The sequence below is a fragment of the Moschus berezovskii genome, chromosome 10, assembly GCF_049115385.1.
Source record: "Moschus berezovskii isolate FMDL1 chromosome 10, NW_MosBer_1.0, whole genome shotgun sequence".
Classification (NCBI taxonomy): domain Eukaryota; kingdom Metazoa; phylum Chordata; class Mammalia; order Artiodactyla; family Moschidae; genus Moschus; species Moschus berezovskii.
In genome coordinates, this window is record NC_142469.1 from 29777930 (window position 1) to 29790684 (window position 12755).

At 39.4% G+C, this 12755-nt stretch overlaps 1 protein-coding gene across 1 annotated transcript; it reads right to left on the reverse strand.

Moving 5' to 3' along the window:
* Positions 1-1021: 1021 nt before the first annotated feature.
* On the reverse strand, positions 1022-11317 carry CENPW (centromere protein W). The gene is made up of 3 exons (XM_055433164.2): positions 11029-11317; positions 4186-4299; positions 1022-2290 (listed from the first exon to the last, which is right to left on the reverse strand). The coding sequence occupies exons 1-3, from the start codon at positions 11152-11154 to the stop codon at positions 2264-2266; spliced, it is 267 nt and encodes an 88-aa protein (XP_055289139.1). The 5' UTR covers positions 11155-11317; the 3' UTR covers positions 1022-2263.
* Positions 11318-12755: the final 1438 nt, after the last annotated feature.

Here is a 12755-nt window from a genome sequence, read left to right on the forward strand (position 1 = left end):
TAACCTCAGATTAACAGTTGAGCCACCCTTATGGCAGAAAGTGAAGAGGAACTGAAGAGCCTCTTGATAAATGTGAAAGAGGAGTGAAAAGGTTGGCTTAAAACTCAACATTCAAAAAACCAGGATCATGGCATCCGGTCCCATCACTTCATGGCAAACAGATGGGGAAACAATAGAAACAGTGATAAACTTTATTTTCTTGGGCTCCAAAATCACTGCAGATGGTGACTGCAGCCATGAAATTAAAAGACGCTTGCTCCTTGGAAAAAAGTTATGACCAACCTAGACAGCATATTAAAAAGCAAAGACATTACTTTGTCAACAAAGGTTTGTCTAGTCTAAGTTATGGTTTTTCCAGCAGTCATGTATGGATGTGAGAGTTGGACTATAAAGAAAGGTGAGCACCAAAGAATTGATGCTTTTGAACTGTGGTGTTGGAGAAGACTTTTGAGAGTCCCTTGGACTGCAAGGAGATCAAACCAGTCAATCCTAAAGAAAATCAGTCCTGACTATTCATGGGAAGGACTGAGGCTGAAACTCCAATACTTGTGAAGAACTGACTCATCTGAAAAGACCCTTATCCTGGGAGAGACTGAGGCAGGAGGAGACGGGGATGACAGAGGATGCGATGTTTGGATGGCATCACCAAGTCAATGGATATGAGTGTGAGCAAACTCCGGGACTGGTGATGGACAGGGAAGCCTGGAGTGCTACAGTCCACTGGGTTGCAAAGAGTCAGACACAACTGACTGACTGAAATGAACTGAAACATATACTTACCATTCAACCCAGCAGCAATCATACTCTTGGGCATTTATCCCAGTGAAATTAAAATTAGAACAGTCTTTGGGACTCTGTGGGAGAGGGTGAAGGTGGAATGATTGGAGAGAATGGAATTGTAGCATGTATATTATCATAAGTGACCAGTCCAGGTTCGACGCATAAATTTTCCTCTGTTCAAAAAAAAAAAAATAATAAAATAAAAATAAAATTGCATAAAAACTGGTACACAATTGTTCATAACAGCTTTATTTATGATAACCAAAAAAACTAGAAATAATCAAAATATTCCTAATGAGTAAATAGCTATACAAACTATGGTACATAAATACCAGGGAATAGGATGACTCACTAATAAAAAAGGAACAAACTGCTATATGCAACAACTTGGAGGATCAAGAAAAAATCAAATTCCCCAAAGTCAAAACCTGTATGATTCCATCACAATGGCAAAACCATAGAGACGGAGAATATATTAGTGGTTGCCAGGGCTTAGAAATGGTAGGGGTATGAGGGGGGTTGTATGTGCAGTGGTTGTGGGGAGCTGGGTATAATTTACAGAAGAAAAGCATGATGGAGAACTTCGTGGTGATGAAATAGTTCTACATCTTGATAGTAGTGGTGGTTACATAAATCTGCAGATGTGCTAAAATGGTACAGAATTATACACATACTGTACCAAGCCAAATTCCTGGTTTTGATACTGTACTCTAATTATTTACATTGGGAGAAAACTGGGTATGGAGTACATGGAGACTTCTCTGTACTACTTTTGCAACTTCAAGTTGCAATGTGTAATTATTTAAAAACAAAATGTAAAAACACAACTATTAGATGATATGTAATAAAGTTCTAAAAGATTTTTTGGTGGGAACAGACACCCATCTATTAAATCTGTGTGACTTGAAGAAAATCAATCTGTTTGCTCTGTAATTTTTTTTTTTTTTTTGGTTTTGAAGAGAAATAGGTTTTGAAAACACTCTGCTGTTGTTTACAGTCAAGAAATTATTTCAGTATACTATTGGCCCAACATAAAAGCAGACTGCATTGCTTATGCAAAGGTATTAAACAGTTAAAATATTTAAAATGTACATTGATTTGACTGTACATTGTCTTCCTTCAGAGATTAAATTGATTCCCTAATTAACAGTGAGTACATCTAAATACTTATAAACTTAATTCTAAGAAATACATCTCTTCAAGCTACTTCATACACTAAGATTTCATTTTTGATATGTAAAACATTGCAATACCAACAAAAGGGAAGTAGGATGAACTTGAAATAATTCTTCAGAAACAAGATTATATAGTTCTACGTGTTTGAGATATTTCAATACCAGCAAAAAACTTACAAATACACACATCCTTCAACTAGCCACTATTTTAATACACAATATTAGCTACTTTATAAAAACTGCTTTTGTGATCTGTTACCACCTAAAATAATACATCATACAATTTTCAAAAATGTGTTCTTTGACTTCTAACCTCTGCTCTTCTTTAGAATTACCTGTGAGGGGGAGAAAATGAAGATTTACATTATACCTAGGGGAAATAAAACACAATTACTCAACAAAAAGTTTAAAAGTCCTATGTGTATAATATGCAAGTCTCTGAATCCATAAAACCCAATTTGGAATGTGATTAGGAATTCTTTTGCCTTATAAATTGTCTTAGACTTCTCTAGAATAGTCTAATTCTCTCAGAGAATGTGAAACATGCCTAGATTCTCAAAATCTAGCTTTATAATAGTCACTTCTAGATGTTATTTCTTCAATTGTGCCAAAAGTGTCCAGATTAATGGCTCCCAACTTGAGGTTTATAGAAAATTTAGTAATTCAGGGAGTTAAGAAATGTTCTAAAACTTGAAAATCCTATTATAAACCAGGAATGTAACAACCATAAAGCAATACAAATTCATCCAAACACCAAATTTCCTCTGTTTAAGGTGGAATTATATCAGAGACCAAGGCCAGTTATCTCAAGCTGAAAAGCTTGTTACATAGATAATTTTCACAACATGAAGCCCAGAAGAAAAAGTAAACAAAATGAAATCTTAAGTTGTAAAGGACAAAGAACATTAGAGACCAGAATATATATATATATATACAAAAAAATTATTTTAAAGAACTTACCTTCTTTTAGGTGAGTCTACTTATAATTCACTAATAAAAGCAAACCAATCCTAAATTTAAGATACACACATAGACTCCTCATGTTCTTAAGCCTTGCTTTACCTGCAGAAAATACTTACATTGACTTTAACAGTCCAGAAACTAGTTGAAATGTTTATAATTGTAAGAGAATTTAAAGCCCCTTAAAAAATGCCAGGGCATGCCATTTCTAGACTCTCATGTAAGTAATCAAATTGATTTATACCCTAGGCCAGTACTTCTCTGTTCTACAAGATGTTAATATGGGGACTGCAAAATAAAATACTATGTTCTCAAATTCATTTACAAAATTCTAAGTACATTATACACCCAAATTTACAAAAAGGTTAAGTTAAACAGAGTTCAACAAATTACTGATGTATTTCTCATAACTTTTGATAACTATATATTATGACTATAACTATATATAACTTCTCATAACTTTATGTAACTATAGTTATATAAAAATGTTTACATTGTGGGAAGCTGGATAAAACGTACCGTGGAAATAGTATAGTATTTTTGTACTTTCCATGGGTATATAATTAGTTCAAACTATTTAAATGTGAAGTTAAAAATGATTATAAAGAGGTAAACTATAAAAAATAAGTCTCTCTCTCACATTACCTCCCAGTGAACCATGTGCCAGTTTTTTGCATATTCTCACAGAAACGAGTTCTCTATACATAACATTGTATCTATTTAGGGAGGTATAGTATGTTAGGTTATATAAACTTATCTGACCACAGAAGCCTTTCCTGTTAGGACATCTACTAATATCAAGTGAAAATAATCTTGGGAACATATATGGAAAAAAACTCTGCCTTAAGTTGTCACACTCTTACATTATACAGAAGTATCAGTAAGAAGCAATCTTCTCTGCTTATGTAAGCAATTTGATTCAGTAGTCACTGAACTCAAAACAAGTTTAGAAAAATAATCAGGTAAACTTAAAATGATCAAGAAGAAAAGTTTTCATAAATTTTAAGGTACTAATAAGACTACAAATCACTCAGATTAGCAGTCAAACATTCATTTTCCCCTAAAGCAATAAAGCAATGGTCATGAATCTTTCCATCAGAAACATATACTATACATAATAAAGAAAATCTAACTCTGTAGTTAAAACTCATGAAAAGCTAAGCATCAACTCAGTCAAGAAAACTGAATAAGAAATCTAAATCAGGAAGAGGTGACAACCTAGGTGGGGTTTTAAGGTAACTGTGCTCAAGAAAAGAATTTCAGACCTTACCTTTGCTGCAGCCAGTACATGCTCTTTTTTAATCACTCCACACTTACTCCCACAAGCATTTATCCGTGACTCTTCTGCTAAGCGATGAACAAAGAGTAAACAGTTCAGATGCACCTGTAAAAGTGAAAATTCAAAATGATTTTTACACTCAAACATTGATATTTTGAAATAATGACTTTTAAAAAGAAGATCACAAATTTTAATGCTGCACTATTTACTACTGTGATTCAATCACTGAACTTTTATTTAAGGTAACACACAATTCAGTTTAATATAGGTCCATTTTAAAATTCCATAAAAAAGAGACTTAGTTACAATACATGAAACAAGGCTATGTAAAGCTGACCAAAGGCCATAGACAATAGTATTACTATAAAGGATCACAATATCAAAACTTAGGTAGGACTCTAATAAGAACAAATATTTCTGTTTTCCATTCCAACTAAAGTTAAGTTTCCAATGTAATTTAAAATCTCCCCTAAGAAAAACATATCAACTACTGTATTTAAGGCTAATCATCTCTCATTCTACAATCCAAGGTATATAAATTTTTAAGAAGATATTTAATTTAAAATGTCTAATCAAAAAAAATTTAATAACTGAAATTTTAAAAGTTTATTCAATTGAAAAGAGTAGATACAAAGGTCAAGTTACTTGTCATACAACATGAGAATAATCATATCTACTATTAATAATTTTAAAATAGCCTTAAGCTAGATAAAATAAGCAGAGAATACAAAATTCAAAAGTGCACAAAGAACTAGAGTTATATATTAGCATTGTGGGAAGCTGCAGAAAACAAATGGGAATTCTGTACTATTTTTGCCACTTCTTGTGAACCGACAGTTATCTCAAAATTAACATATAAAAGCAAAAAAGCTATAAAGATAAACTGACAAAAGTAAACCTCTCTTCAACATCATTCCCCAGTCAACTCTGATTGCCAGTTTCTTGCATATTCTCACAGAAACAACTTCTGCTGCTGCTGCTGCTAAGTCGCTTCAGTCGTGTCTGACTCTATGCGATCCCATAGACAGAAGCCCACCAGGCTCTCCCATCCCTGGGATTCTCCAGGCAAGAACACTGGAGTGGGTTGCCATTTCCTTCTCCAATGCATCAAAGTGAAAAGTGAAAGTGAAGTTGCTCAGTCGTATCCGACTCTTAGCGACCCCATGGACTACAGCCTACCAGGCTCCTCCGTCCATGGGATTTTCCAGGCAAGAGTACTGGAGCGGGGTGCTATTGCCTTCTCCGGAAACAACTTCGACATATATGCAAAATATATATATGTATCATAAGATATATGTATATACATATGTATCTCTATTTAACCTCACTATTTGAATATGTAGAACATTTTGCTAAATATATTACTCAAAGTTCACTAGTCAATCAAAAAGTGCTACTCATTCTATATGCATAGTTTTAACTTGAAAACAGTTCAAGTACAGCACAAAACCGAAGTGAGAATGTATCCTAAAAACTCCCACCAAATAAAATATAACTCTCAACTCTTAAAAAAAAGCAAGACTAAAGTGAGTGGCTGTCCTATTTCAATTCTGCACTAGTGTTGAGCCTAGAGCTCTTGGATTTAAGTTATTGGTAATACTCCATCCTTTGTTTCTTCCAGGTGCCTGAAGGCACTACCAATTCAGGTTCAATGAGACAGTATTTTTAACATATAACTTCTTTGGTCATTTACTTAATGGTACACAGTCTTTGGGCTTCCCTGATAGCTCAGATGGTAAAGAATCCACCTACAATGCAGGAGTCCTGGATTCGATTTCTAGGTTGGGAAGATCCCTGGAGAAGGGAATGGCAGCCCACGCCAATATTCTTGCCTGGAGAATTCCATGAACAGAGGAGCCTGGCAGGCTATGGTCCATGGCATCGCAAAGAGTCAGACAAAACCGGGCAACACTTTCTTTCACTTTTACACATTCTTTGCAGTGAGATCAATTAATACACAACATGTAACTCTTCCCCCACAATTCACTAAATGTTAAATAACTAGGTAATGTGGTCCTTTAAATTATTACTTATTTATTATTATATAGCAGAAATATTTAGTGGATTGTTGATGTTTAGGAATGTTTTAGTGACAACTGGGGAAAGTAGAGTAGGGGATTTAAATTGAACATGATAGAGAACCTTTGGAAGGAGATACTCTTTTGGTCTTTAACTTTCATAAGAACTCTGAGGTAAATCACCCAATTGATTCTTTACACTATACCATGTCATTCAAAATATGTTTAAACTTCCTATGATATACCATTTCCTTTTGTAACAAAAACACTCCATGCTGCTGCTACTGCTGCTGCTAAGTCACTTGAGTCATGTCCGACTCTGTGTGACCCCATAGACGGAAGCCCACCAGGCTCCCCCGTCCCTGGGATTCTCCAGGCAAGAACACTGGAGTGGGTTGCCATTTCCTTCTCCAATGTGTGAAAGTGAAAAGTGAAAGTGAACTCGCTCAGTAGAGTCCCACCCTTAGCGACCCCACAGACTGCAGCCTACCAGGCTCCTCCGTCCATGGAATTTTCCAGGCAAGAGTACTGGAGTGGCTTGCCATTGCCTTCTCCGAAAACACTCCATAATATGGCACAATTTCCTCCATTAATTTTCATTCTCTACTTCAAAACCTAAATAGCTTCCAGATACCCTCAGGATAAACTCCAAATTGCTTAATACTAAACCCTATTTCCTGGGTGTTCTTGGAAGGACTGATGCTAAAGCTGAAACTCCAATACTTTGCCCACCTCATGCGAAGGGCTGACTCACTGGAAAAGTCTCTGATGCTGGGAGGGATTGGGGGCGGGAGGAGACGGGGACGACAGAGAATGAGATGGCTGGATGGCATCACTGACTCGATGGACATGAGTTTGAGTGAACTCCGGGAGTTGGTGATGGACAGGGAGGCCTGGCGTGCTGTGATTCATGGGGTCGCAAGAGTCGGTCACGACTGAGCGACTGAACTGAACTGAAACCCTATTTGACTAGGTTTTACAATTCCATCTCACCTTTTCCAGCTTCTAGTTCTATGCTAGGCCTTCTGAATTTCTTTCAGTATTCAAATACAATTTTGCCTACTGCTATGCTACTGGTTTATACTGAAAAGCCAAGTCCTCCCAATACATAAGGTTATACGGATCTATGGTACCCCAAACTTCTTATAACTGTGCATACACATGTATTAGGCAGCAATTTCTCACCTCTCTTCTTCAATGTAAGGGCAAAACCATGTCTGCCTTCCCAGACATTGTATCCCAGTGAACTGTAGCCTGCGGCCCAGTATACAGTTAAGCAGTCAATAATTATGATTGCATGAGCAAAACATCCATCCATAGCTCCCCAAACTAGGCAAAAAAAAATTTTTTTAGCAATCTCAAATAAACCACATTCTGTTTTGAGACTTGAGTGCTTTACTCTTCATGGGCATGAAACACAGACACTGAATTAATATACTATTTTTTAACATCGGAATTTCTTTTAAAACAACCTATTTCTCTGTCATAAAACAGTTAACTGGTGCCACTCAAGTGCACTACGGTTTAGATAAAAATGGTCAGAAAAAAGCAAATTTTAAGGTTTCAGGTAGACATTCAACCTTGGAAAAGGTAAGCCATTCCATTAAGAACTTACTTTGGAAAAATTTAAAAATTAGCTTCCTTGAAAGGTAAGCCAAAAGATTATTTACAAAGAAATATCCATTTGACTAAAAGACTGGGCCAGCATGACTTCCTCCCGACTTCCTCATAGCACTTTTGAGTTTTACATAAACCATAAGTACTCAGATATTTGCACAGTATCCCTTAGCGATAAAACTAAAAACTAACTCAGCCACAAGAAAGCTGAACAATCTGAGATTAACATATGCTCCTAGTGACATACAATCAAGTAACGTATAAAATAAAACAACAAAAAGCCAGTGCAGGAGAAATATAACATGACACAAGGAAGTTATGAATAAAATGTCAAAAATATCAATCCATATATAGTTACATCACTCTCAAATTGTACACTCAGAATGTTCAAGGAATAAACACAAGGAATACAAAAAGTTCCCAGGCAGACGGGAGAACAAAACCCATAAGAAACTAAACACAAATGTATGACAGCAGATGATAATGGAAGATAAGATAGATCGTTTCTAAGATGATGGAGGAAGACTTCACTGAGTAAGAGGCATTTGAACTCATTTTGAAAGAACCGGTGTTTGCCAAGCAGAGTGGAATGAGGACATCTTCATGCAGAAGAAACATCTTATGCAAGGACAGCAGAAAAGCAGATTGCTGCTAAGTCACTTCAGTCGTGTCCGACTCTGTGTGACCCCATAAACGGAAGCCCACCAGGCTCCCCCGTCCCTGGGATTCTCCAGGCAAGAACACTGGAGTGGGCTGCCATTTCCTTCTCCAATGTGTGAAAGTGAAAAGTGAAAGTGAAGTCACTCAGTTGTGTCCGACCCTTAGCGACCCCACGGACTGCAGCCTACCAGGCTCCTCCATCCATGGGATTTTCTAGGCAAGAGTACTGGAGTGGCTTGCCATTGCCTTCTCCAAGAAAAGTAGATTGCTGCTGCTGCTGAGTCCCTTCAGTCGTGTCCGACTCTGTGTGACCCCATAGACGACAGCCCACCAGGCTCTCCCATCCCTGGGATTCTCCAGGCAAGAACACTAAGCTTTGTGTTAAAGACAATGGGAGACACAAGAGGAGATATGCGCGGTTCCCTCTCCTCAAGAAGCTGTGTACCACACTGGGAGACAATAGTGACATGCAAAACTCCTAAAGAACACTGTCAGGGTCCCAATAGCTAAACTGCATGATGTAAACTCTCACGGCTATCAAAGTTTAGAAAAAAAGAAAAACAGACTGCCTCAATTGTAGAGAAGTTTATGGATGATGTGGGACACCTGCTGGGTAAGATTATTAAGCACCAATGGCAAGCAGAACACCGTAAGCAAAGAAACCAGAGTGATGCATGACATACACAAGACCATGAAGGAGAAACAATGAAAGCCAAAGATAAGCATACAATCTAGGGATAGACAGTGGCCAAAAGAACTTCCTTTCCCCACCACTGCAAATGCTTAGAATTTCACCCCCCATCCTTTCCTGTACCACTTGGATCCCACTCCACAACACAGCCCACCTGTCCATAGGTCACTTTGGGGCAGGCAAGTATGAATGTGGGAGGAATCTGACTACTTGAGAAATGTCTGGCCAAAAATTTGCACCAACTGGTAATCTCCTTCCTCTCCATTTAGAACCCCAACACCAGTGAAAACTTCACAATTAATAACTTAAAATTCTTTTGAAAATCAATTTCACTTTAATACAGCTCACTTGTGCCACCATAATCACTACCTTCGGGGAAGGAAGGTAATAAAACACGATCTATGGTCTTTTCTAACAAAGTCTAAGAAAGGAACCAAAATGAAGGACAGGAGATATTAGGAAGGCCACTTTTATAAGAAAAAAAAAATTTAAAAGTAGTTCTGGCTTCAGAGAAAGGAAAAGTGAGGACAATTCTATAGTAATCTAGCAAAAATAGAAATCCTAAAATTACAGGAGGCAGTAGAGAACTAGCAGAGGCTACAGAGAAAAGAGATGGGGAGGTGAGGGAGAAAAAAAAACAATGTAGCTTAGGAACAGATGGTTGCATTCCGAAGACACTCTCCATGTCATATATCCCTGTTATCCACAATTCTTTATCGTTGATCTCCTGGAAATTAGGTGCCCAGCTGTAGTGGTTCCTTTACTCCAAGAGCTCTTATAACAAACCACAGGAGGTGCCTCCTACGGTACAAACCCAGGGAAAGTGTTCATTCTGCTAGAGGGATAATATATTCCAGGTATTCAACATAAAAGCCCTAAATTTATTTCAAAACAGAAATATTAGAGTGGTTTGAATGTGAGCATTTTTTATCAGGTGAGCATTATGCAGTAGTTACTATGAGTCAGGGAAAATTTTAACGGTTGGCTTGAAAACTAAACTAAGAGGTGTTCTCCTTGTCTAGGAAAACGAATTCATACTTGGGAGATACTACTTACAAACTTTTGGATCAGTGTTCTTTACTAAGTAAGCTGAAGCAGAAGAAGCGGCAATATATTTAATAACGTAAAGAGAAGGGGAAGGAAAGAAGAGCAGGAGAAATGCACTTTTGAAAAGCATGTCAGAAATGCCTTTTACAGTAGTTAAATGAAAGTAACCCACCCTGAATTTCAAAATCTATTTTTAAAAATCTCTACCTTCGAACCTTCACAAATTACAGTAAGCACAATGTAGGTACCAGACTGTACTCCTGAAGAGCGATATTTAATAACTAAAAGCAGTTAGTTTATTCCTTAAACTTATGTGGCCAAAAGCCTCCCGTTTAAAAAAAAAAAAAAAAGGTCAGGATATCTAAATTTCAGCAGGCCCCAAAACAACTTAGCGTCGGGAATACTAACAGGCCCAGGTTTTGCTGCGAATGTCTGAAAGGTAGGCCTCAAAAGAGCTAGACTGGCTGTTACTATTCAGTCACTAAGTCGTGTTCGACCCCATGCACTGCCGCACAGCAGGCTTCCCTGTCCTTCCTTACCCTCCCTGAGTTTGCTCCAGCTCATGTCTACTGAGTCAGGGATGCCAGCCAACCATCTCACCCTCTGTTGCCCTCTTCTCCTCTTGCCCTCAGTCTTTCCCAGCCATCAGAGTCTTTACCAATGAGTGGGCTCTGCGCATCCGGCGGTCAAAGTATTGGCGCTTTAGCAGACTGGCTGGAGGGCGGCGAAATACAGGCTGGGGGTTTATTTCCCCGATCTATCCCCGCCCCACGGCCAGTCTATGAAGGGACAAAATCTCACCAGTAGGTCGCTACTCGTCTCCAAGCGAAGGTGAGGCTTCTGTCGTTTGAAAACGCGCTTTAGAAAGCCGCGAGGAGCCTTGCGCCTTATCATCTTCCTCTGCGAGACCGTGGTGGAGAGCGCCATTCTCACCCTCGGGTTTTGGCAGCGGCCGCCTCAACTTCCCGGGTCCTCCCTGCGCCGCACTGAAGCTCACGCCAGCGAGTGCACCAAGAACCCCGACTCAGACGCTCCCACAGGCAGCGAGACCCCGGCCGCCACGTTTGAATCTGCCGCCGCAGAGCGCGCCCGGCGCCCGGTAGTGACGTTGGGGGCGCGCAAACCCTCCCCTTGGCGCCCGGATGTTGGTGGAACACACGCTTGGTGGGCGTTCCGTGACGTCACAGACGGGGAGGGTTGCGGGTTTCACCTTAAGCAGCTGCTGGAAGCGATTTCCACAGTGTGCCATAAAGATGATGGAAGTTTGTAGAAAATGCTGCTATACCAAGGCAGTCACACTTACTGTCCCAGCTTTCACTCTCTACTGAGCCTAAGACCAATGAACGAAAATGTAGATAAATAGAAGGAAGTTTGTCATGTTTTGCCAGGCGTCTTAAAGAACCAATGCTTTCTTAGCAGGGCTTGATTTTCTAATATTAGCAGCTAATATTTTTCATTTTTACATAATTTTATCTGATCTTACCTGAAGTCTTTTCATGAGTCAAGTTTTTCTTTACAAATGCTGCTCTCTTTAATTTTAAGCCCTCTCTGCACAACTTTGCGATAACTTCTGGTGTAATTTAAATGCTACCTCTTTGAAATCTTCATTTGCAAGCAGTTAACGCTTCCATTTTCCGTGCCACCCTTCTAAGTTCTCAGACATCATCCTACAGCACCTGAAGCACCATCCACTGGTTTCTTGGTTTAATAGATCTGGGATGTGCCTGTGCTAAGTCACTTCAATCCTGACTCTTTAGGACCCTGTGGACTGTAGCCCACCAGGTTACTCTGTCCCTGGGATTTTCTAGGCAAGAATACTGGAGTAGGTTGCCCTGCCCTCCTCCAGCGGATCTTCCCCACCCAGGGATCCAATAGGTCTATTACCTCTCCTGCAACGGCAGGCTGTTTCTTTACAACTTGCACCACCTAGGAAGTCCCAATAGGTCTGGTTGAGACTTTAGAATTTGGCAACCCACTCCAGTACTCTTGCCTGGGAAATCCCATGGACGGAGGAGCCTGGTAGGCTGCAGTCCATGGGGTCGCAGAGAGTCGGACACGACTGAACTGGACTTCACTTTCACTTTTCACTTTCATGCACTGGAGAAGGAAATGGCAACCCACTCCAGTATTCTTGCCTGGAGAATCCCAGGGACGGGGGAGCCTGGTGGGCTGCCGTCCATGGGGTCGCACAGAATTGGACACGACTGACGTGACTTAGCAGCAGCAGCAGCAACAAGTACTTAAGTTATGTTGGCACTGCTAGTCTGACCACTCTGGTATCACTGTGATTTATTTTAATTACCTCTGTTACTGGGCTTCCCTGGTGGCTCAGCTGGTAAAGAATCCACCTGAAATGTGGGAAACGTAGGTTTGCTGCCTAGGTCGGAAGGATCCCATGGAGAAGAGAATGGCTTCCTGCTCCAGTATTCTTTCCTGTAGAATCTCATGGGCACCCAGGCAGGATACTGGCACCCACCTAGTGGAGAGGGTCCCAAAGAGTAGGACACATCTGCTGTGGTAGTTATTGT